The 26385-nt window shown below is 39.4% G+C and overlaps 2 protein-coding genes across 8 annotated transcripts in view; both read right to left on the bottom strand.

Moving 5' to 3' along the window:
* Nucleotides 1-412: 412 nt before the first annotated feature.
* Nucleotides 413-14909, bottom strand: LOC133541961 (zinc finger FYVE domain-containing protein 21-like). Its single transcript, XM_061885696.1, has 5 exons — nucleotides 14709-14909; nucleotides 4636-4686; nucleotides 4396-4564; nucleotides 1303-1378; nucleotides 413-1234 (listed from the first exon to the last, which is right to left on the bottom strand). Exons 1-5 carry the CDS (start codon nucleotides 14832-14834, stop codon nucleotides 1063-1065), a joined length of 594 nt encoding a protein of 197 aa, XP_061741680.1. The 5' UTR covers nucleotides 14835-14909; the 3' UTR covers nucleotides 413-1062.
* Nucleotides 14910-19007: 4098 nt separating this feature from the next.
* LOC133542284 (kinesin light chain 1) overlaps nucleotides 19008-26385 on the bottom strand; it is a 242844-nt gene continuing 235466 nt past the window's right edge. For 4 of the 7 annotated variants that reach the window (XM_061886263.1, XM_061886269.1, XM_061886267.1 and 1 more), the window contains 2 exons: nucleotides 24525-24591; nucleotides 19008-19534 (listed from right to left, as the gene is read on the bottom strand). In XM_061886263.1, coding sequence (XP_061742247.1) covers nucleotides 19469-19534; nucleotides 24525-24591 — 133 coding nt within the window. In that variant the 3' untranslated portion in view covers nucleotides 19008-19468. The remainder of the gene's footprint in view (nucleotides 19535-24524; nucleotides 24592-26385) is intronic. The other 3 variants (XM_061886261.1, XM_061886264.1, XM_061886265.1) reach the window with 2 other exon arrangements.

Genomic DNA, 26385 nt, shown 5'->3' with positions numbered 1-26385 from the left:
ACAATTTTGGACTAAGGCTGTAAAATAACAAAATGTGGAAAAAGTGAAGCGCTGTAAATACTTTACAGATGTACTGTGCAGTATTGTAGGGCCAAACTGTCACCATCACAACTATTTAAAACCGTACAGTCAGGGGTTTTTTTTCGACACATTTTCTAAATTTGCTCCCCTGAGACACTGGCGTCAAGACACCCGTGGAGACACCCTTCCGACTATCAGGTACTATTAAACTCACTAAAACACCAGCAACACAATAGAAAGATAAGGGAATTCCCAGAATTATCTTAGTAAATGTATCTAAATACATCGGAATCCGTCCCAATGCAATCGCGTTGGGTTTTTTTTTGTTTGTTTTTTTTCTAGTCTGTCGCTATCAATATCCTCAAACACAAATCCTCGCTCAAATCAATGGGGAAATTGTCGTTTTCTCGGACCGAATAGCACTTTTTGTTGGAGGCTCCCATTTGAATCAATGTGAATATGTGAGGAGCCCCCACACTTGCGACGTCATCGTCTGCGACTTCCGGTAGAGGCAGGGCTTTTCTCTTAACACCGAAAGTTGCGAACTTTATCGTGGATGTTCTCTACTAAATCCTTTCAGCAAAAATATGGCAAAATCGCGAAATGATCAAGTATGACACATAGAATGGACCTGCTATCCCCGTTTAAATAAGAACATCTCATTTCAGTAGGCCTTTAAAGTACTGGCAGCAAAGTACAAAGGTAGCTCTCCCCTACGCCCGCTACGCTCTTTACCAACAACTAATCACATGTTCACTCACACCAGGAGTGTCCCAAACTATGGATTGCAGTCTTCAACGTCACAGGTTTTTTTTAAATCATTTTATAAGGAATCAGACCCACGAGGTATCTACAGCTTAATTTTTTAATATCTAATTGCAACGTACATGCCGTCATCATGTGGACGATGTAAGTATATCTGGTCAATTACCAGGAACATACACAGCACACCATTTACTTATATGACCCAATCAAAAAAACCTGTACACATTTAAAACTATGTGTTCTATATAAAATGTGTTTTGTGTTAATATTTGCTTTTCAATCACACTTTTGGAAGGGGTAACAAGCAAAAACAGGAGTCCCGCTGCATTTGACAAATAACTGGCACCGATTCTCACCTCCTGGACTCGTCCCGTCAGTCTGAATCTGCATGCTGGAGATGCGAGACAACTCCACCTCAAAGTGGCTTTCGCCGTCCAGGAACATGTACCTGCATGGATATTAAATATACGTGGCGTGTTTGGTCATCCACACCCAACATAATAAAGGGAAAGTGACCTGTGGTTGTTGGCCAGGCGGCACGTCATGGTTTCAGACTTGTTTGACCCTCCCAAAGTGACGAGAAAGGTGCTTCCTGGAGGTGACACACAAAAAAACACAACATTTATTTTCCAACTTGGGGCTGCATAGTAATATATATTTTTTTTTATTTTTTACATACAGACCCCAAAACCAGTGAAGTTGACACATTGTGTAAATGATAAATAAAAACAGAATGCAATAATTTGCAAATCCTTTTCAACCTATATTCAATTGAATAGACTGCAAAAACAAGATACTTAACGTTCCAACAGGAAAACGTTGTTATTTTTTGCAAATATTAGCTCATTTGGAACTTGATGCCTGCAACGTGTTTCAAAAAGGCTGGCACAAGTGGCAAAAAAGACAGAGAACGTTGAGGAATGCTCATCAAACACTTATTTGGAACGTCCCACAGGTGAACGGGCTAATTGGGAACAGGTGGGTGCCATGATTGGGTATAAAAGTCATTCACAAACAAGGATGGGGCGAGGGTCACCACTTTGTGAACAAATACATGAACACATTGTCCAACAGTTTAAGAACAACATTTCCCAATGAGCTATTGCAAGGAATTTAGGGACTTCATCATCTAAAGGTCTGTAATATCATCAAAAAGGTTCAGCGAATCTGAAGAAATCACTGCACGTAAGCAATGATATTACGGACATTCGATCCCTCAGGCGGTACTGCATCAAAAAGCGACATCAGTGTGTAAAGAATATCACCACATGGGCTCAGGAACACTTCAGAAAACCACTGTCAGTAACTACAGTTTGTCGCTACATTTGTAAGTGCATGTTAAAACTCTCCTATGCAAAGTGAAGTGAATTATATTTATGTAGCGCTTTTCTCTAGTGACTCAAAGCACTTTACGTAGTGAAAACCCAATATCTAAGTTACATTTAAACCAGTGTGGGTGGCACTGGGAGCAGGTGGGTAAAATGTCTTGCCCGAGGACACAACGGCAGTGACTAGGGTGGCGGAAGCGGGGATCGAACCTGGAACCCTCAAGTTGCTGGCACGGCCACTCTACCAACCGAGCTTTACCGCCTAAGTGAAAAACATTTATAGATAGATAAGATACATCTTTATTGATTCCTTCAGGAAAGTTCCCTCAAAAAAAATTTAATTCCAGCAGCAGTGTACAGAATCAACATCGAGATTTAAAAAGTAAAAAGTAAATAATGGGGTTATATGCCCACTGCTCCCCTCACTTCCCAGGCGGTGATCAAGGGGAGGACAAATGCAGAGGACAAATTTCACCACACCTAGTGTGTGTGGGACAATCATTGGTACTTTAACTTTACGTGGAAATAAAATAGAAAATATTACTATAAGAATAAAAATAAAAAGCAACAATAAGAATAAAAATATAACAGTAAAAATAAGAATACAACAAGAGAAACTAGGCAGTAGTGACCATGTTATGAAAATATATTGCACTGTTAATTGCATTGTATTTTTATTGCAATTTATTTCAGTATTTAAATAATTTATTTCAATTTATTCCAATGTTATCAACAACACCCAGAAACGGTGCCAGCTTCGCAGGGCCCGAGCTCATCTAAGATGGACTGGTGCAAAGTGGAAAAGTGTTCTGTGGTCTGACAAGTCCACATTTCCAATTGTTTTTAGAAACTGTGGACGTCGTGCCCTCTGGACCAAAGAGGAAAATAACCATCCCGATTGTTCTCGGCGCAAAGTTGAAAAGCCAGCATCTGTGATGGTATGGGGGTGTATTAGTGCCCAAGGCATTAAGATAAAATCAATCAATCAATCAATGTTTATTTATATAGCCCCAAATCACAAATGTCTCAAAGGACTGCACAAATCATTACGACTACAACATCCTCGGAAGAACCCACAAAAGGGCAAGGAAAACTCACACCCCGTGGGCAGGGAGAATTCACATCCAGTGGGACGCCAGTGACAATGCTGACTATGAGAAACCTTGGAGAGGACCTCAGATGTGGGCAACCCCCCCCCCCTCTAGGAGACCGAAAGCAATGGATGTCGAGCGGGTCTAACATGATACTGTGAAAGTTCAATCCATAGTGGCTCCAACACAGCCGCGAGAGTTCAGTTCAAGCGGATTCAAGACAGCAGCGAGAGTCCCGTCCACAGGAAACCATCTCAAGCGGAGGCGGATCAGCAGCGTAGAAATAAATAAATGATAAATAAATAAATGGGTTGTACTTGTAAAGCGCTTTTCTACCTTCAAGGTACTCAAAGCGCTTTTGACACTACTTCCACGTTTACCCATTCACACACTGATGGAGGGAGCTGCCATGCAAGGCGCTAACCAGCACCCATCAGGAGCAAGGGTGAAGTGTCCTGCTCAGGACACAACTGACGTGACGAGGTTGGTACTAGGTGGGGATTGAACCAGGGACCCTCGGGTCGCGCACAGCAACTCTCCCCACTGCGCCACGCCGTAAATTGTTATTTTATAAAAATTAAAAAATGTATTTAAAAAAATTATTTTAAATTTATTTTAAAAAATTATAATTTTTTTTTATTTTATAGAAATTGATTTTATAAAAAATAAAATCCGTGTTGATTGGCCTGGTTTACTCATATGTCCACTTTATGCCTGCACTTTTGCTTTATATTTAAAATGATGGGATTTTGATATGGGGCTTCACGGTGGCAGAGGGGTTAGTGCGTCTGCCTCACAATACGAAGGTCCTGCAGTCCTGGGTTCAAATCCAGGCTCGGGATCTTTCTGTGTGGAGTTTGCATGTTCTCGCCGTGACTGCGTGGGTTCCCTCCGGGTACTCCGGCTTCCTCCCACTTCCAAAGACATGCACCTGGGGATAGGTTGATTGGCAACACTAAATTGGCCCTAGTGTGTGAATGTGAGTGTGAAAGTTGTTTGTCTATCTGTGTTGGCCCTGCGATGAGGTGGCGACTTGTCCAGGGTGTACCCCGCCTTCCGCCCGATTGTAGCTGAGATAGGCGCCAGCGCCCCCCGCGACCCCGAAAGGGAATAAGCGGTAGAAAATGGATGGATGGATGGATTTTGATATGGGGCGCCAAGTCGTGAGTGAGTGAGTGAGTGACGCTGACCTGCCAGGAGCACTTTGAGCTGCTTGTCGTAGAAGTCGCTCTCCTTCTGCGAGAGCAGGCTGCAGTCGGCACATTGCCTCACCGGGTCCACAAAGGACATGCGGGGCAGCGCCGCCTTCTTGCTGCAGCACTTGTCGCAGAAGCATCGGCCGCAGCGTCGACAGTGATGCTGCACAGAGACGCTTTTGTTTACTTTTCGACGCGCCGAAACAAAGAAACCCAAGATAAACCCTCAACCACCTTTCTTCGGATGAAGTCGAACTTGGTGTCGCATTGCATACATCTGGGACACTGCGGGGAGGAACAACAACAACAACAGGAAGTTACACAATCTGCTGGCAGCTTCCAATGTTTACACAAGCCGAACTTTATATTCCTGCGGGGACAAAAACCACGGCGTGTGTTTGATCGCGCGCCGTAAATCCCAACTGTTTGCGCATTATTCACTGACATGTAGGGCTGGGTTGTCTTTGTGCGATATAGACAATGACTGTATCGTGATATTGGAGTATACGCTCTCACGCAGTTGCTTTTAGCTGCGGGCGTTACACTGCAGCAGGGGCGTCCAAACTTTTTCCACTGAGGGCCGCGCACTAAAACATCAAAGCAAGCAGGGGCCATTTTGATATTTTTTATTTCAAAAACCAATACAATGTACCGTATTTCCTTGAATAGCCGGCGGGGATGAAATATGCGCCTGCCTTGCATTACAACCAGGTATAACACGCTCCCCAAATTAATTAGCGCATGATTTCTTTAACCGCCGGGTCAAATTTGTGATGTCACGAGTGTCAAAACGGCGGAGTTTGTTTCCGCATTTACTGTGTGTAAACCAGGGGTCTTGTTCCACAGCCATACAGATAACTCTGATTGATTGATTGATTGATTGATTGATACTTTTATTAGTAGATTGCACAGTACAGTACATATTCCGTACAATTGACCACTAAATGGTAACACCCGAATAAGTTTTTCAACTTGTTTAAGTCGGGGTCCACGTTAATCAATTCATGATGGTTGTGATATAAAACAACTTCAACACTTCTACCGATATGCGCCACACTCCGTGAACCCACATTAAACGATGACAAACACACTTCTGGAGAACACATGCCCCGCAACACACCACAAACGCAACACAACACCTACCCACAATGCAATGCAACCACGACTCCTGGCTACACTGTCGGGCTCCAGTACTCTGGAATGCCCTCCCGGTAACAGTTCGAGATGCTACCTCAGTAGAAGCATTTAAGTCTCACCTTAAAACTCATTTGTATACTCTAGCCTTTAAATAGACTCCCTTTTTAGACCAGTTGATCTGCCGTTTCTTTTCTTTTTCTTCTATGTCCCACTCTCCTTTGTGGAGGGAGTCCGGTCCGATCCGGTGGCCATGTACTGCTCGCCTGTGTATCGGCTGGGGACATCTCTGCGCTGCTGATCAGCCTCCGCTTGGGATGGTTTCCTGCTGGCTCCGCTGTGAACGGGACTCTCGCTGCTGTGTTGGATCCGCTTTGGACTGGACTCTCGCGACTGTGTTGGATCCATTATGGATTGATCTTTCACAGTATCATGTTCTCATAGTCATCATTGTCACCGACGTCCCACTGGGTGTGAGTTTTCCTTGCCCTTATGTGGGCCTACCGAGGATGTCGTAGTGGTTTGTGGAGCCCTTTGAGACACTAGTGATTTAGGGCTATATAAGTAAACATTGATTGATTGATTGATACACCCGCTAGCACCCCACCCCCTCCGTGCGTTGGTTGAGGTGGGCGGGGTTGGGAGCGCGTGTATAATAGCCAAGAGTCACGGATACACAGCATTATGGGTAATCCCTATGCTGTGTTTATAATGTGCCACAGAGCCAATGCTCTCCAGAAATGTGCTTGGTGTAGGTTCACAGAGTGTGGTGTATATCAGTAAGAGTTTTAAAGCTGTTTATATCACAAACATCAGTGTAAAAGATATGGCTGTTGACCAAGTATGCATTGCAATCTCGTATGAGAAGCAGTGAAATGCATTAGTCCGGCCGGCATTGTGTAGAGCAGTGGTCCCCAACCACCGGTCCGCGGATGCAGAATTATTTTTTATTATTTTTTAATCACACTCAATTTTTTACTGCATGCCATTGGTAAGCGCAGGGGAGACAAGACGTTTTGAAATTATTAGCGCCTGCTTACTTTTACCGCATGCTTTGAATAAGCGCAGGAGTGAGAAGGGGTTTTAAATTAATTAGCGCCCCGGCGGCTATTCAAGGAAATACGGTATGAATAACAAATATACATTCAAACCTCCACTCAGGCTTGATCCCGGGGACCCCAAATGTGTCATTATTCAGTATTATTATTTTTATTATTGTTCAAGGCCTACTGAAATGAGATTTTATTTAAACGGGGATAGCAGGTCCATTCTATGTGTCATACTTGATCATTTCGCGATATCGCCATATTTTTTGCTGAAAGGATTTAGTGGAGAACATCCACCATAAAGTTCGCAACTTTCGGTGCTAAGAGAAAAGCCCTGCCTCTACCGGAAGTCGCGGACGATGACGTCAAATGTTGATGGCTCCTCACATCTTCACATTGTTTTTAATGGGAGCCTCCAACAAAAACAGCTATTTGGACCGAGAAAACGACAATTTCCCCATTAATTTGAGCGAGGATGAAAGATTCATGTTTGAGAATATTGATAGCGACGGAATAGAACAAAAAAAAAATGTGATTGCAGATGTTTTTAGACACATTTACTAGGATCATTCTGGGAAATCCCTTATCTTTCTATTGTGTTGCTAGTGTTTTAGTGAGTTCAACAGTACCTGATAGTCGGAGGTGTGTGTCCACGGGTGTCTTGACGCCAGTGTCTCAGGGAAGTCGACGGCAGTTTTATGGGCGGCACAAGCTTAGCTTTTCTCCGGTAAGAAGCAACTTTTTACCACAATTTTCTCACCGAAACCTGCTGGTTGACATTCCGTCGGGATCCATGTTCGCTGTGATCCATAGTAAAGCTTCACCTCCGTGAATTTTAAACAAGGAATCACCGTGTGTTTGTGTGGCTAAAGGCTAAAGCTTCCCAACTCCATCTTTCTACTTTGACTTCTCCAATAATAATTGAACAAATTGCAAAAGATTCAGCAACACAGATGTCCAAAATACTGTGTAATTATGCCGTTAAAGCAGACGACTTTTAGCTGTGTGTGTGTGCAGCTCTCATACTTCCTAACAGCCCGTGACGTCACGCGTACACGTCATCATTACCCAACGTTTTCAAGAAAAAACTCCCGAGAAATTTGAAATTGCAATTTAGTAAACTAAAAAGGCCGTATTGGCATGTGTTGCAATGTTAATATTTCATCATTGATATATAAACTATCAGACTGTGTGGTGGCTAGTAGTGGCTTTCAGTAGGCCTTTAAATCTCTAGATCCACATTAGGTCTTCCTGTCAATATAACGTTTTTAAATATTTAGGTTGTATGCTATTGTTGTCAAAGAAAACCCTGTTTTTTGTGGAAAAAACAAAAAATATGCAATATTTTTACCCGATAAAATGTGGATTATTTTAGATTATCTAATAATTGGAGACTTAAAAAGGTCAATAACTCATAACAACATTGATATTAATTCTTTGTTTTTGACACCTAAAAAAAAAAAAAAAAAATTTACACTAAAATTATTGGGGATCCAACAGGATTATCACGAAAGTGTTAAACAATAAATTATAGATTTTTTTACTGTTTACTTTTAACACAATAGTCTCGAGATCAACTTCAGATTTCTTTGTCGATTGTTGTTTATGTTTTTGGTTTGTTCGTTTTAGGCCCTTCTTTAAAAAAAAAAAAAATTGTTTTTTATACGGCAAACGCAAAATATGCAACATCCATCCATTTTATACTGCTTATTCCCTTCGGGGTGACGGGGGGCGCTGGAGCCTATCTTGGCTACAATCGCACGGAAGGCGGAGTACACCCTGGACAAGTCGCCACTTCATCACAGGGCCAACACAGACAGACAGACAACAAACACACCAGGGCCAATTTTAAAATAATAAAATATTTAAAATAATAATTTTAAATAATAATTGGAGCCTTAAAAAGGTCATTAACTCATAACAACATTGATAATAATTCTTTGTTTTTTGTTTTTTTTAGCAATGACACCTAAAAAAAAAAAAAAAAAATACACTAAAATTATTGGGGATCCAACAGGATTATCACGAAAGTGTCAAACAATAAATTATAGATTTTTTTTACTGTTTACTTTTAACACAATAGTCTCGAGATCAACTTCAGATCTCTTTGTCAATTGTTGTTTATGTTTTTGGTTTGTTCGTTTTAGGCCCTTCTTTAAAAAAAAAAAAAATGTTTTTTATACGGCAAACGCAAAATATGCAACATCCATCCATTTTATACTGCTTATTCCCTTCGGGGTCACGGGGGGCGCTGGAGTCTATCTTGGCTACAATCGCACGGAAGGCGGAGTACACCCTGGACAAGTCGCCACTTCATCACAGGGCCAACACAGACAGACAGACAACAAACACACCAGGGCCAATTTTAAAATAATAAAATATTTAAAATAATAATTTTAAATAATAATTGGAGCCTTAAAAAGGTCAATAACTCATAACATTGATATTAATTCTTTGTTTTTTGTTTTTTGTTTTTTTTTAGCAATGACACCTAAAAAAAAAAAAAAAATTACACTAAAATTATTGGGGATCCAACAGGATTATCACGAAAGTGTTAAACAATAAATTATAGATTTTTTTACTGTTTACTTTTAACACAATAGTCTCGAGATCAACTTCAGATTTCTTTGTCAATTGTTGTTTATGTTTTTTGTTTGTTCGTTTTAGGCCCTTCTTTAAAAAAAAAAAAAAGATTGTTTTTTATACGGCAAACGCAAAATATGCAACATCCATCCATTTTCTACTGCTTATTCCCTTCGGGGTCACGGGGGGCGCTGGAGCCTATCTTGGCTACAATCGCACGGAAGGCGGAGTACACCCTGGACAAGTCGCCACTTCATCACAGGGCCAACACAGACAGACAGACAACAAACACACCAGGGCCAATTTTAAAATAATAAAATAATATTTAAAATAATAATTTTAAATAATAATTGGAGCCTTAAAAAGGTCAATAACTCATAACAACATTGATATTAATTCATTGTTTTTTGTTTTTTTTTAGCAATGACACCTAAAAAAAAATTTTAAAAATGACACTAAAATTATTGGGGATCCAACAGGATTATCACGAAAGTGTTGAACAATAAATTATAGATTTTTTTACTGTTTACTTTTAACACAATAGTCTCGAGATCAACTTCAGATCTCTTTGTCAATTGTTGTTTATGTTTTTGGTTTGTTCGTTTTAGGCCCTTCTTTAAAAAAAAAAAAAGATTGTTTTTTATACGGAAAACGCAAAATATGCAACATCCATCCATTTTCTACTGCTTATTCCCTTAATCACGGGGGGTGCTGGAGCCTATCTTGGCTACAATCGCACGGAAGGCGGAGTACACCCTGGACAAGTCGCCACTTCATCACAGGGCCAACACGGACAGACAGACAACAAACACACCAGGGCCAATTTTAGTGTTGCCAATCAACCTATCCCCAGGTGCATGCAACTTATTTTATTTAATCATATTTTTAGAATGTGCCACGAACCGTTAAAAATTACCTGCAGGCCGCAAATGGCCCCCGGGCCGCACTTTGGACATGACTGCACTACAGGCTCTTCCCACTCTTTCTTCTCTGGGGCGGCATAGCTCGGTTGGTAGAGTGGCCGTGCCAGCAACTTGAGGGTTGCAGGTTCGATACCCGCTTCCGCCATCCTAGTCACTGCCGTTGTGTCCTTGGGCAAGACACTTTACCCACCTGCTCCCAGTGCCACCCACACTGGTTTAAATGTAACTTAGATATTGGGTGTCACTATGTAAAGCGCTTTGAGTCACTTGAGAAAAAGCGCTATATAAATATAATTCACTTCACTTCACTTCTTGTCTCTCCTTCTCATAGAGACACAACACTTCTTCCATACGTCACATACGTGAGAGAGAGGTAGCGGCATGGGTAAAGTTAACGGTGGTACGAGAGAAAGAAGTTGCGAATCTGGTAACAAATGAAGGATTAATTCCCAAGAAAAAACAGCACGGGGTCGATAGTCTGGCGGTGCTTTGGCTTCAAGCGGGAAGATGTCGAACAGACAACCGTAATTTGTCAAGCGTTGCTCCAAAAAGTAGCATTACTGCTAATATGTAGCATTATTTTAAAAGACATCTGCGAGAGAACGAAGACTGCTTGAAACTCCGCATGTCATTGACTTTGGGAGGTCGAGTCCACGGTCACAACCTATTGTGATCGAGGGAGTTGAGGTACAGACCGTGGACTCATTCAAGTACCTCGGGGTTTGGGTGGACAATAAGCTGGACTGGACTGTTAACACGGACCACCAGTACAAGAAAGGACAGAGCAGGCTGTACTTCCTCAGGAGACTGCACTCCTTCAACATTTGTAGAAAACTCCTGTGGATGTACTACCAGTCTGTGGTTGCCAGTGTTCTGTTCTACATGGTAGTGTGCTGGGGGGGGCAGTACATCTAAGAAGGACAGCTCCAGACTTGAGAAACTGATCAAGCGGGCCGGTTCTACAATCGGAATGAAACTGGACTCACTGGTGACGGTGGCAGAGAAGAGGACTGTGGACAAACTAGTGAGCATCCTGGATGATGCCAGTCACCCTCTGCATAGTGTTATCAGTAGCCAGAGGAGCCTGTTCAGTTCTAGACTGCTTCATCCCAAGTGCAGGACTAATAGACTCAAGAACTCCTTTGTCCCACACGCCATTAGACTGTACAACTCCTCTCTGGGACGGGGGACGGGGGGTATTAGGATGACAGGGGATGCAAAACATTAACAGTGCAATGCGTTTTCATAACATGGTCACTACTGCCTACTTTGTCTTGTTATATTCTTATTTTACTGTTATATTGTTATTCCCATTGTTTTTATTCTTTTTGTAATATTTCTCTATTTTGTTTCCTTTTAAACCCCCATTATTTACTTTTTACTTTTTTCTTTAAATTGATCTCAACTCTGTACACTGCTGCTGGAATTTTAATTTTCCTGAAGGAACTCTCCTGAAGGAATCAATAAAGTACTATCTATCTATCTATCTATCTATGTCAACATCTCCGTTTGGTGCCACACCAACAAAATGCCGAAGCAACTATTTCCACATCAACACCGTATGAAAAAAAAGTCAACAACAGAAGGAGATAACGTCCGCAGTAACCTACCACATAGCGAAAGACATTCACTATTTGATTTCCTATTATGCAGCTCATTTTTATTTGACAGTTATTGAAAGATATTGTGTGACATCATGCACTTTATTGGCTTTGAACTATTTTAGTGGCGTTTTGTACAAAAAGTGCACTTTCATTTGGTGTTGTTTTGATACGTCATCTTTGTGACATCATGCACAAAAGTGCACTTAGAGCTTGTTTTAAAATGTCTCTGACAATCTTGCACTTTCTGTTTTGGAAATGACACGAATGTTTGTGCCACTGCTTAATAAATACAGTTTCGGTCAATTGACTTAGTTGTGATTTCCCGCTCTGCTCGAAAGTTTAAAATGAATGCAGTATGAAGAAGAATGTTTTAATGTAGACACATAGAATCATCATACTGCTGTGATTGTATGTATCAAGTGTTCATTCAAGGCTAAGGCAAAATATCGCGATATATGTCGTGTATCGTGACATGGCCTAAAAATATCGAGATATTAAAAAAAAGGCCGTATCGCCCAGGCCGAGTGACACGTTGCGCTAGCAACACCGAACCAACAGCTGCAGGCAATGCAAAGGTCGCATTTTAATAATAAAAAATTAAAAAAGTGCAATGGAATGTAAATTTGGGCTTCACGGTGGCAGAGGGGTTAGTGCGTCTGCCTCACAATACGAAGGTCCTGCAATCCTGGGTTCAAATCCAGGCTCGGGATCTTTCTGTGTGGAGTTTGCATGTTCTCCCCGTGAATGCGTGGGTTCCCTCCGGGTACTCCGGCTTCCTCCCACTTCCAAAGACATGCACCTGGGGATAGGTTGATTGGCAACCCTAAATTGGCCCTAGTGTGTGAATGTTGTCTGTCTATCTGTGTTGGCCCTGCGATGAGGTGGCGACTTGTCCAGGGTGTACCCCGCCTTCCGCCCGATTGTAGCTGAGATAGGCGCCAGCGCCCCCCGCAACCCCGAAAGGGAACAAGCGGTAGAAAATGGATGGATGGAATGTAATTTTTTGTAAATTTTGTACCAGAACTGGAAATAATCACTTAATTGTATTGTTTTCTTTTTATAGTCAAACTGAGGGCGATGTTACCAAATATATTTAAATATATTTGTTAAAAAAAACAAAACTCTGCATTGTGTTTTGATGATTACTTAGGCCCGGGGTCACCAACGCGTTGCCCGCGGGCACCAGGTAGCCCGTAAGGACCAGATGAGTCGCCCGCCGGCCTGTTCTAAAAATAGCTAAAATAGCAGCACTTACCAGTGAGCTGCCTCTATTTTTTATATTGTATTTATTTACTAGCAAGCTGGTCTCGCTTTGCTCGACATTTTTAATTCTAAGAAAGACAAAACTCAAATAGAATTTGAAAATGCGAGAAAATATTTTAAAGACTTGGTCTTCACTTGTTTAAATAAATTCAGTTATTTTCTTACTTTGCTTCTTATAACTTTCAGAAAGACAATTTTAGAGACAAAATACAACCTTAAAAATGATTTTAGGATATTTAAACACATATACCTTTTAAATTCCTTCCTCTTCTTTCCTGACAATTTAAAATCAATGTTCAAGTACATTTTTTTTTTAATTGTAAAGAATAATAAATGCATTTTAATTTAATTCTTCATTTTAGCTTCTGTTTTTTCAAAGAAGAATATTTGTGAAATGTTTCTTCAAACCTATTATGATTAAAATTCCAAAAAAATATTCCGGCAAATCTAGAAAATCTGTAGAATCAAATTTAAATCTTATTTCAAAGTCTTCTGAATTTCTTTTAAAATTTTTGTTCTGGAAAATCTAGAAGAAATAATGATTTGTCTTTGTTGGAAATATAGCTTGGTCCAATTATTTATTATAACAAAGTGCAGATTGGATTTTAACCTATTTAAAACATGTCATCAAAATTCTAAAATTAATCTTAATCTGGAAAAATTACTAATGATGTCCCATTAATTATTTTTTTCAAAAAGATTCGAATTAGCTAGTTTTGGTCTTTATTTTTGTCGGTTGAGTTTTGAATTTTAAAGAGTCAAAATTGAGTGATAAACTGTTTCAAACTTGTATTTTCATTTTTTCGTGTTTTCTCCTCTTTCAAACCGTTCATTTAAGTGTTTTTTTCATCATTTATTCCCTACAAAAAACCTTCTGTAAAAGGAAAAAAAATGTACGACGGAATGACAAACAGAAAAACCCTTTTTTTTAATAATATATATATAGATTTATTTATTAAAGGTAAATTGAGCAAATTGGGTATTTCTGGCAATTTATTGGAGTGTGTATCAAACTGGTAGCCCTTTGCATTAATCAGTACCCAAGAAGTAGCTCTTGCTTTCAAAAAGCTTGGTGACCCCTGACTTAGGCCTACTGTGCTACTATTAGTACTTGGAGCAGTTATTTCTCAGGTGGTACTTGGGGGGAAAAAAAGTTTGAAAACCACTACTCTATAGCAAACTATTGGATTGAAAAGTGAGTTTAATGTTGGTTCCTGATTTTATTTACTTTTGTTTTTTTATTGTTGCAACTTAACATGCTCATGCTAGCGTTCGACCAGCTAGCTTTTTGCGTCACGTCGAACAACCGCGTCTTTAATCTTTACGAACGACGTCTGAAGAAACAGAAACGTCACGCAACCCACGGCCACGGTGGCGTTTTTCAGGGAACGAACACGCTTTTTTTCCAAATTGGACATTTGACAAGTTAAACATAACCCAGCTGCGAGGTAAGGGCTGGAGCTGAGTGAAGTTCGCCGAACTTAGCCGGATGTTCAACTAAAAAAAAATAGCGTAATTGATGACGAAACATGTTTCTTTTATGAAATGTTTACGAAAAAGTCAGAAATATGACGAGTAATTGCTGGAATTGTGATGTTGAGCACGTCATCGGTTCGCGTTGTGAGATTTTACTTATCGACAAAGCGTTTTATTTTGACGGCGCCAACCGGAAACTGTAAAGTACTCCCCCCTAAGCTTTGTGGCAGCTGCGATTGAGCGTCTGGTCGGTTCGAGCTGTCACTCAAACGTCTTACGTCTTTGTCAGGAACCCACTGCGGCTCGTCCAGAGAGAAGGGGCTGTTGAAGGCGCCGTTCTCGGGCATCATGCGAAGTCCGCTCGGGCTCCGGACAAGCTTCTTCCCGTCAGGCACCGAAGACATTGTTGCTCCTCGTCGCCGTGTTGCCTTCTTCTTTGACACTCCCGTGTAAAAAAAGGCGGACCGGCCACGCCCTCCTCAGACGAGATTGACACGCGGATCAGCCAATGAGAGCGCAGAGATGAGATCACGTGGTTTAAACTCCTCAGTGGAGTGTTTTGATATTTGTAGCCGCACCCAGCGGACACGTTTTCGTTCCGCTCTTTAAATATACAAACTCGTTTTTGCCACCTTGGCGTATGTCTTAATTTAGTTTCTTAGCTTTACATTTTTTTCACGTTAATATTGAACGAGTTACTTGAGCAACTATGGGCGGTACTGACTATTAGTGTCCAGCAGAGGGCGCAAAAGAAATGTAAAATGTATATTTCGACACATATATAAATCATACCAAAACCAGACAATTTTATTGTTCAGTAAGAGTCAGTCAATTATTTCAACGTAGCAATAGATTGTATTTGTACACACATTAAGGAAGAAGTGTTGAAAACAAAACAATTTTGCAGTTTTGACTTCCTGATAGTTACATCTCATGGCCGCCGGAGGGCGCTGTGACACAATCAGATGATCAAACCATAACAAATATACACTATTGTAACAGACTGAATATTGTTTTATATGCAATCCTCTCTTTACACACGAGGGCTTCACACAAAGCATGTTTTCATACAGAACATTGTAAAGGAATGACAGCCTTCATGTCAGTTTTTTACATTCAAAAATCAACAAAGCTTATTGCACAGCCCTGCAAGAAGAATGCAAAAGATGCAATATATTGCATTAACAGCATTAAGGCAGAATAAGTGAGTGATACAATTGACCAGAAAGTCTTCCGAGTGCTTCTGTTATTCCACATTTTGCTACGGTAGAGCCTTGTTTCAAAATGGAACATATAATTTTCCCCTCAAAATTCTACACACAATACCCAATGTCCCATACTGACAACGTGAGTTGTTTTTAAAAAATGTCGACCAAAAAAAAACACATTTATTGTGCGCATATATTATATATATATATATACATATTTGTTTAAGAACAAAATTGAATACATTCATCTTTGTCCTCAAAATGGTACACACAATACTTGATAGTGACAATGTAAAATGTTTTTTAAATTATGTTTGCAAATTTATGAAACATAAGAAACTCATAAGAAATTCTGAACACAATACGCCATAGTCAGTGTGATTTTTTATTTATTTAACAAATTTATAAAAATAAAAAAAAACTCAAATTTATTGTGAAAATAAGATTTTTTTTTTCAGAACAAAGCCTTATTCCAAAATTGAATACATATTTTTTATCCTCAAAATTCTACTCACAATACCCCATCATGGCAGTGTGATTTTTTTTTATATATATACATAATTTTGCAGATTTTTTGAAAATAAAAATCTCAAATTTATTGTGAAAATATTGTTTTGTTTTTTTAGAACAACAAAAATATCAAAATATGTAAAAATATTTCAAGAAAAGTTTGAATTTTTTGAGGAAAAAATTGCAATTTTACATGATTAAAGTCAAATATATTGTGGGAAAAGTCATTTTCTTTGAGAATATAAGTTGCAATTTTTGAGAAAAAAAGTTTGCCGTTTTACATGTTTAAAGACAAATACATGGTGAAAAAATTATATATATTTTAATTTTAGAAAATAAATTGCAAAGTTGTTACAAAATGCCACACAAAGATGTTTTAGCAATACTCTGAGGGAAAAAAAAAGTCTAGTATCTTACGACAAAAAAATATATATTTTTTTCTAGCAAAAAGTTGGTAATATTTTGAGTACAAAGTTGTACACAATTTTTTTAAATTTTGAAAATGTATTCAAAACTCCAAAATCACATGTACATAAGTATTCGGTCTTTGACCAATACTGAGGAATAGCAATTACAAGCTTGGCACACCTATCTTTGGGCAAGCTGTGAATACTTATGTACATGTGATTTTTTTTAAATCTACAAAACTGAAAAACAAAAAAAAAACACATTGTGATAGGGTATTGTGTGTAGAATTTTGAGGATAAAAAGTAATTTATTACATTTTGGAATAAGGCTGTACAATTACAAAATGTGGAAAAAGTGAAGAGCTGTGAATACTTTCCGGATGGATTGTACAGTTTTGTTTTGTTTTTCCCCTTAATTCTAAAATGGAATAATTCACTTTTGTCTTAACAATTCTGCACATAATAGCCCATAATGAAAATGGGAAAAACTTGCTAATTTTCTTAAAAAGAATCTGGCTAAATATAAAGGAAAAAAAAAGGTTTTCACATTGTCATTATAGGGTATTGTGTGTACAATTTTGAGGGATAAAAATTAATCAATACAATTTTGGACTAAGGCTGTAAAATAACAAAATGTGGAAAAAGTGAAGCGCTGTAAATACTTTACAGATGTACTGTGCAGTATTGTAGGGTCAAACTGTCACCATCACAACTATTTAAAACCGTACAGTCAGGGTTTTTTTTTCGACACATTTTCTAAATTTGCAAACATTAAAAAAAAAAACTGTTTTCACAATATCATTATGGGGTATTGTGTGTAGAATTTTGAGGACATATATGAATGTATTCCATTTTGGAATAAGGCTGTAACACAACAAAATGTGGAAAAAGTGAAGCGCTGTGAATACTCTCCCGATGCGCTGTACAGTTTTTGCCGTCCAAGCAGATACATTTGCCAAATTACAGTAAATTTTTATCTTTATTGTAAAATGGACCACATTCATTTTTGTCCACACAATTCTCCACGTAAGAGCCCATAATGACAATGTTAAAAACTTTTATTTTGTAGAAATTTCGTCAAATTTATAAAAAAATAAACATGATGAATATACAGGAAAAATGTATTTTGACATTGTCAATATGGAGTATTGTGTGTAGAATTTTAAGGACAAAAAAATGATATATTCCAATTTGGAATAAGGCTGTAAAATATTAAAATGTGGAATGAAAGATAATACTTCCTGGATGCACTGTATTTTGGTCCCATTCTAACACTAAATGTGTTGCATTATATATATATATATATATATATATATATATATATATATATATATATATATATATATATATATATATGCATTTCCTACCGCCTATTCCCTTTTGGGGTCGCGGAAGATATATATATATATACACACATACATATATATGCACACAGATATACACAAATGTATACACACATATTTATACACATATATGTGTGTGAATGTGTATATATATATATATACACCTATATGTATATATACACATTTCTATATGCGCATATATGTACACATATATATACACAAATGTATACATACAAGTACACATATATACACATGTCTATATATGTATATATACAAATAGACACATATATACATATATATATACATATACACACACGTGTATATATACATATAAATATATATACATATACACACATGTATATATACATATAAATGTACATATATACACATATATATACAAATGGATATATATATATATACATGTATATATACAAATACACATATATATACACGTCTATATATGTATATATACAAATACACACATATATACATATATATATACATATACACACGTGTATATATACATATAAATATATATACATATACACACATGTATATATACATATAAATGTACATATATACACATAAATGTACATATATACACATATATATATACAAATGGATATATATATACATGTATATATACAAATACACACATATATACATATATATATAAATATATATACATATACACACATGTGTATATATACATATATATATACATGTACATATATACGTATATACACACACACATATATACATACATATATATATACATACATATATATACACATATATATACATTTACACGTGTATATACATATAAATATATATATACACATATACGTGTATATACATATATATACACACATATATATATATTTATATCTATATATACATACATACATATACATGCATATATATACATGCATATATATATATATACATGCATATATATGTATGTACATGTATATATATACATATATATGTATATATATATACACATATATATATACATGCATATATATACATACACACACACATATATATATATATATATATATATATGTATATATATATATATATATATACATATATATATACATACACACACATATATATATATGTATTTATGTATGAATAAAATTGGAGTCATGAGAGGAAATCCATTTTTGGTTGCAGTCCATGCAAAGATGGGACCTTTTAAAGCCGGCGTGCAGTCTTCAGTTTTGAATAGGCTCCACCCACGTCCCCATGGAGAATCTTGAACTAGTACATCACGCCAAGCGAAACTAGCGAGTCAGTGCGTCAAACTACGACATGTGAAAGTCCTGAGAGCGTCGTCCACGTGTGCCTTTGAGCAACACAACATCTTCACATTCCCCAGCAACATGTAAACACCAAAAGGGACTTTTCAAAGTAAAAGCCCCAAAACACACATGACTGACACGGATCCACCTTTTAAACAAGCGTCACAGGTGTTCTGATTACGTCCTCACAAAGCAAACATTCATATTTACAACCACCAGGGGGCGGGTCTCCGTCCGTCCGTCCGTCACGTCAGCAGACGTCAACGCGCCAGGTCAGTGTGACTGGCGCTCAGGTCGCGACTCTTTCTCAGACCATTATTTGGCTCCTGAATGGAAGCAAACCCAATTAAGACCTCGTGCCAACGCATTGAAAATGTTTTTACAACAGCATTACATTAAAAGCAAACAATAACTAAGGCGGTTGACTCAGTGGTGCTAACATGCTAATGCTAAAATGCTAATGATTTTCAGACATAAAGGCTGCAATAGCGAGAAGTATAATATCATTTTTAGCAGCAGGAAACTGTTTTATAATGTCACATTGTGTGACTACATAGTCTCCTTACACACTTTGTACAGGTAAAATCAAGAAATCAAGTGGCAAGCCAAATTAAATGATGTGGCGGGACAAATTAAATAAATGTGGCATGGTACTTTAAGAATTACAATTAAATAAATTCAGAAAAGATTAATTTATTTTTTACAAAATGCAATATTTTGGGAATTTTTTTTTTTACAGGAACTGTGTAAAAATATTTAAAGAAAAACAAATTCAGATAAGTGTAATTTTACAAAATATACCATTTCAAACGATTATAATGAAATACATTGTGAAATGTTTTCTTTTTTTTTTTTTTTAGAAAAACAATTTTCTGAGAAAGGCAATCTAGAAATATTTTAAGAATAAAGTTGTACATTTTTCAAGAAAAAGGCGTGCCATTTTACATGTTTCAAGTCAAATATAGTGTAAACAAATATAAATTACACTTTTATGTACATATATTTTTTGAAATATTCTAAAAAGAATGTAATTTTGAACGACAAAATTATCAAATTTACAAGATTAAATCAAATATTCTATCAAAAAAACCTTTCTTTTGTAACATATCAAGACATTGATTGTCACTGTACTGTGATTATGTGGCAATATTTAGAGAACAATATTTTTAAAATTGAAAAGAAACGATTCAAATAACTTGCGAAAAGAAGACTCATTTGAAAAAACACAATATTTTGCGTGGAAAAAAAATATTTGCCAAGAATTTTACAAAAATTAATATTTTTTCCTAAATTAACTGTCAGTAAATTTAAAGTGCAAATGGAAATGAAGCTTCACCACAATCCTCCTAATTTTTGCGCTTAATTAACTTTTTATGGCTTCAGCTCCAGACTTGTTGAGATTGTCATTACTGCCACAAGTGGTGGAAAAGTGTATTACAACTAAGTACTTCCACGGGGGGCGGGGTTTGGTGGTAGCAGGGGGTGTATATTGTAGCGTCCCCGAAGAGTTAGTGCTGCAAGGGCTTCTGGGTATTTATTCTGTTGTGTTACGGTGCGGATGTTCTCCCGAAATGTGTTGGTCATTCTTGTTTGGTGTGAAGTGAAGTGACTTATATTTATATAGCGCTTTTCTCTAGTGACTCAAAGCGCTTTACATAGTGAAACCCAATATCTAAGTTACATTTAAACCAGTGTGGGTGGCACTGGGAGCAGGTGGGTAAAGTGTCTTGCCCAAGGACACAACGGCAGTGACTGGGATGGCGGAAGCGGGAATCGAACCTGCGACCCTCAAGTTGCCGCTCTACCAACCGAGCTATGCCACCCCAAATGGGTGAATATCTGTAACAGTGTTAAAGTTGTTTATACGGCCACCCCCAGTGTGACCTGTATGGCTGTTGACCAAGTATGCCTTGTGTTCACTCTTGTGTGTGTAAAAGCCGCATATATTATGTGACTATGTCGATACACTGTTTGAATAGCGGAAAAGCAGATGTGACGACAGATTGTGGAGGACAACAAAGGCAGTGCCTTTAAAGGCCTACTGAAATGAGATTTTCTTATTTAAACGGGGATAGCAGGTCCATTCCATGTGTCATACTTGATCATTTCGCGATATTGCCATATTTTTGCTGAAAGGATTTAGTAGAGAACATCCACGATAAAGTTCGCAACTTTTGGTCGCTAATAAAAAAGCCTTGCCTGTACCGGAAGTAGCAGACGATGTGCGCGTGACGTCACGGGTTGTGGAGCTCCTCACATCTGAACACTGTTTACAATCATGGCCACCAGCAGCGAGAGCGATTCGGACCGAGAAAGCGACGATTTCCCCATTAATTTGAGCGAGGATGAACGATTTGTGGATGAGGAAAGTTAGAGTGAAAAAAAAAAGGCGAGGGCAGTGGTAGTGATTCAGTTATTAGACACATTTATAGGATAATTTTGGAAAATCCCTTATCTTATTGTGTTACTAGTGTTTTAGTGAGATTATATGGTACCTGAAAGTCGGAGGGGTGTGGTGACCGCCAGTGTCTCTAAGGGAAGCCACGTTTCTCGACGAGGCGAAGCGAAGGCAGCCGTTGGGGCCAGGCTGAGCTTTTTTTCCCCCTCCTCCGCGGTGGAATCATCCCACGTCCGGAAGAGGCAAGAGAGTCCGCAGCTGCCTCTTTGACAGGTGCACGAGGGACGACGCAAACTATCTGCTCATGTCTACGGTAAGAGCCGACTTATTACCACAATTTTCTCACCGAAACTTGCCGTTTGACATGTAGTGGGGAACCATGTTGGCTTGACCGGTCTGTTCCATGTTAAAGCTTCACCGTCATCTTTAGGGAACAAAAAACAAAGAACGGCTGTGTTTGTGTTGCTACAGCCGGCCGCAATACACCGCTTTCCACCAACGTCTTTCTTCTTTGACGTCTCCATTATTAATTGAACAAATTGCAAAAGATTCAGCAACACAGATGTCCGGAATATTGTGTAATTATGCGATTAAAGCAGACTACTTATAGCTGGGATCGGTGCTGGAAGAAAATGTCCGCTACAATCCGTGACGTCACGCGTCATCATTCCGCGACGTTTTCAACAGGATACTTTGCGGGAAATTTAAAATGGCAATTTAGTAAACTAAAAAGGCCGTATTGGCATGTGTTGCAATGTTAATATTTCATCATTGATATATAAACTATCAGACTGCGTGGTCGGTAGTAGTGGGTTTCAGTAGGTCTTTAAGGCATGTCCCCAATATTGATGTCCAGGTGGAAATCGGGAGAATAATCGCCCTGGCAGATTTTCGGGAGGGTCACTGAAATTTGTGAGTCTCCCGAAAAATCGGGAGGATTGGCAAGTATGCACAGTAGAGATGCGCGGATAGGCAATTATATAATCCGCAACCGCATCACCAAAGTCGTCATCCACCCAAACCAACATTTTAGCAGAACCGCAACCGCCCGTTGAAATACATCAGAGGTCGGCCACCTTTACCACTCACAGAGCTATTTAAACCCTTTTCACAGAGTAAAGAAGACAATGGGAGCCGCTAACGTTCTCGTGAATATCCAATGGCGTTCAACCTTGATGACAAGGATTTGGGCGTGCAGTGAAGCCATTGCCTTTGAGACCTTCAACAACATGTACAAACCGATTGTTAGTCCGGCAACATGTTGTGTGCAACTTCCGCAATCGCACGTACAAGATTGAAAGGCATACTGGGTGACACAGAGTACACCGATGGTTGTGATATAAACAATTTTAACACTTACTAATATGCGCCACGCTGTGAAGCCACACCGAACAAGATTGACAAACACATTTCGGGAGAACATCCTCACAGTAACACAACATAAACGCAACACAACACATACCCAGAATCCTGTGTATCCATGACACTTCCTGAATATATTTTACACCCCCGCGTCCCCAACCCCGCCCACCGTACCGACCGTAAAATAGTCAGGAAGTTTCATGGATACAAAGGATTCTGGGTATTTTGTTGTGTTACTGGGAGGATGTTCTCCCGAAATGTGTTTGTCAATCTTGTTTGGTGTGGCTTCACAGCGTGGCGCATATTACTAAGAGTGTTAAAATTGTTTATATCACAACCATTAGTGTACTCTGTGTCACCCAGTATGCCTTGCAGTCGTGTGCGTGTCGCCGCGGAAGCCACACACACGACATGATGCTGGACAATGGCTTCATAGCACGCCCTAATACTCATTAACTGGGTGACTGCCGGCAGTCAATCTAGAGCAGGAACCTATGGCTCTAGAGCCAGATGTGGCTCTTTTGATGACTAAAACTGGCTCTCTGATAAATCTGAGCTGACATTGCTTAACACGATAAGTAATGAATAATTCCACTTGTAATCACAGTATTAAAAATATTGTTAAAAATATAAAACATTCTCATGCTTTTTTGTGTTCAAGACGTTGCATTTGATTTATTATTGGTTAGTGTGGGGCTTGCCCTCCTGGGGGTTCTTCAGACCACCAAGAGCCTGTTTTAGGGTTACAATATTGTTTTATTTGATTTTTCTCTCAGTTGCTTTCCAGCAATTGTCTTTTTCTCTTTCGTCCTCACTCGCGCTCTGGCTCCAGCTCCAACCCTGTCTCTCCTCCTGGCTGCTGCTTATAACAGAGCGACAGGTGATTAGATAACAAGGCCCAGGTGGGCCATCTACGCACCTGTCGCTGATTTCGAGGCCGGTCCTGGCAACATCCTGCTTTGCTGCAGGCCCGCAGGCCACGCCCCCTCCACAGTTAGCTTCAGAATAACAATGTTATTATAAAGAATAACAGATCTATTATACTCTGGAAATGTTGGGTCTTACTTAAAAATTTACGTGTTTAGTTGCGTTCAGTGTTAAAAAAAAAAATATATGGTTCTTAGGGAAATACATTTAAAAATATTTGGCTTTTTGAGCCAAAAAGGTTCCGGACCCCTGATCTAGAGGATATCAGCGTCTCCTATTGTCTTCTTCGCTTTGTGACACGGGTCCTAAATGGCTCTTTGAATGGCAAAGGATACCGATCCCAGAACCATGTATATCAAATATTTCCGGATGGTTCAACCGCCACCCGCCCGAATCTAATTAAAATCTATTTTTTCGTCATGTCACCCGCCCGACTCCGCGGATGAGACCGACGCACGGACCACATTGCTATATTCTGGCGGCCCGACAACAGTCCGTATGGTTCGGAGACACTGCTCTATAGCACCAAAACATGTTATTGCTATTAAGACAGCGGCAGATCAAATTTGTAAGAAATAAACACATCCTGCACAGGTGGATAAAAAAAAAAGTCATGGAGGCCTTCTTACTTGGTCGTGGTCAGCCAGTGCCTCGTCGGCCACGTTTAGAACCCCCAGTGAGCTGGCTCGCTTCAAGCTGCAGACCGTGTGGCGCCATGCGGGGGATGGGGGGGTGGTGATGTCAATGAAGGGTCAGAGGTGAGGGGGAGGGGGGGGGCGTGAGGGTAGAACATGAGCGATGGTTAATAACATCAATGGTGGACCAAACAGTTAGTTGTAATGTCAGTAGAACTAAAACAAATGAGAAGAATACAAATCTATGAAGGGTGAAGATGAGGAGGGAACTGTGCTGCCTGGGTGATGAAGCGCGGGGACACGCAGGAAGCAGGAAGTCAAACCAGAGAAATCGCACCAGACACGCACACGCACGCCGACAGTGAGACATGCTCCTCAAATGACATTTATTCTTCCAACAACAACAACAACAACAACAAAACAGCCATGCACTTTCAAAATAAAATGCACAAAGGAAGCCAGGATGTGAAAAAAAAAACCCCCCAAAGGCCACAGAGTAGAGTCCAGGGCGAACGTTCATATATGAAGTCATAAAATAACCCCAGGAAGGAGCAATAAATAGATATTAGTGGAGATAAGGAGGATTTTAACACTAGAACTCCCAGAGATTTCTTACTCCCAGACAGTAGTTGAAATGTAAAACTCAACGACCGACATTTAGCCACCTTTCTTTTGTAAATGGCCATGAGGTGGACCGCTCAAATGTTTCTTATAATATTGCAACTTTTTTATAAAAAAATATTTCCCGGACTGTCTTATCGTGGCGGTCGGACACGTTTCCAGTGAGGGTTGGACTCCGCCAAGACTGTCCTTTGTCACCGATTCTGTTCATAACTTTTATGGACAGAATTTCTAGGCGCAGTCAAGGGGTTCCGGTTTGGTGGCCGCGGGATTAGGTCTCTGCTTTTTGCAGGTGATGTAGTCCTGATGGCTTCATCTGGCCGGGATCTTCAGCTCTCACTGGATTGGTTCGCGGCCGAGTGTGAAGCGACCGGAATGAGAATCAGCACCTCCAAGTCCGAGTCCATGGCTCCAGTGTTAATTTTGATTTAGTTTTAGTCATAGTCTTTTGACTAAAATGTAATTTAGTTTTAGTCATAATTTCATCCATCTTCTTCCGCTTATCCGAGGTCGGGTCGCGGGGGCAGCAGCCTAAGCAGGGAAGCCCAGACTTCCCTCTCCCCAGCCACTTCGTCTAGCTCTTCCCGGGGGATCCCGAGGCGTTCCCAGGCCAGCCGGGAGACATAGTCTTCCCAACGTGTCCTGGGTCTTCCTACCGGTTGGACGTGCCCTAAACACCTCCCTCGGGAGGCGTTCGGGTGGCATCCTGACCAGATGCCCGAACCACCTCATCTGGCTCCTCTCCATGTGAAGGAGCAGCGGCTTTACTTTGAGTTCCTCCCGGATGGCAGAGCTTCTCACCCTATCTCTAAGGGAGAGGAAACTCATTTCGGCCGCTTGTACCCGTGATCTTATCCTTTCGGTCATGACCCAAAGCTCATGACCATAGGTGAGGATGGGAACGTAGATCGACCAGTAAATTGAGAGCTTTGCCTTCCGGCTCAGCTCCTTCTTCACCACAACGGATCGATACAACGTCCGCATTACTGAAGACGCTGCACCGATCCGCCTGTCGATCTCACGATCCACTCTTCCCTCACTCATGAACAAGACTCCTAGGTACTTGAACTCCTCCACTCATAATTTAGTTATTTAAATTGTTTTAGTTTTAGTCTAGTTTTAGTTGACGAAATATCATAAGATTATAGTCGACGAAAACTACAGTAGATTTAGTCGACTAAAGGGTAATATAACTTTTATGGACAGAATTTCTAGGCGCAGTCAAGAAGTTGAG

The sequence above is a fragment of the Nerophis ophidion genome, linkage group LG24 (assembly GCF_033978795.1).
Source record: "Nerophis ophidion isolate RoL-2023_Sa linkage group LG24, RoL_Noph_v1.0, whole genome shotgun sequence".
Classification (NCBI taxonomy): domain Eukaryota; kingdom Metazoa; phylum Chordata; class Actinopteri; order Syngnathiformes; family Syngnathidae; genus Nerophis; species Nerophis ophidion.
The sequence above is the reverse complement of the archived record's forward strand: the minus strand, read 5'-3'. Positions and strand labels throughout refer to the sequence as shown.

Coding starts and splice junctions, on each gene's coding strand:
- LOC133541961 (XM_061885696.1), bottom strand. CDS start 14,834: ATGTCTTCGGTGCCTGACGGGAAGAAGCTTGTCCGGAGCCCGAGCGGA. Junction 4,687..14,708: donor AGTGGGTTCCTGACAAAGAC/GTAAGACGTTTG, acceptor TCCTCCCCGCAG/TGTCCCAGATGTATGCAATG. Junction 4,565..4,635: donor TCGACTTCATCCGAAGAAAG/GTGGTTGAGGGT, acceptor GTCTCTGTGCAG/CATCACTGTCGACGCTGCGG.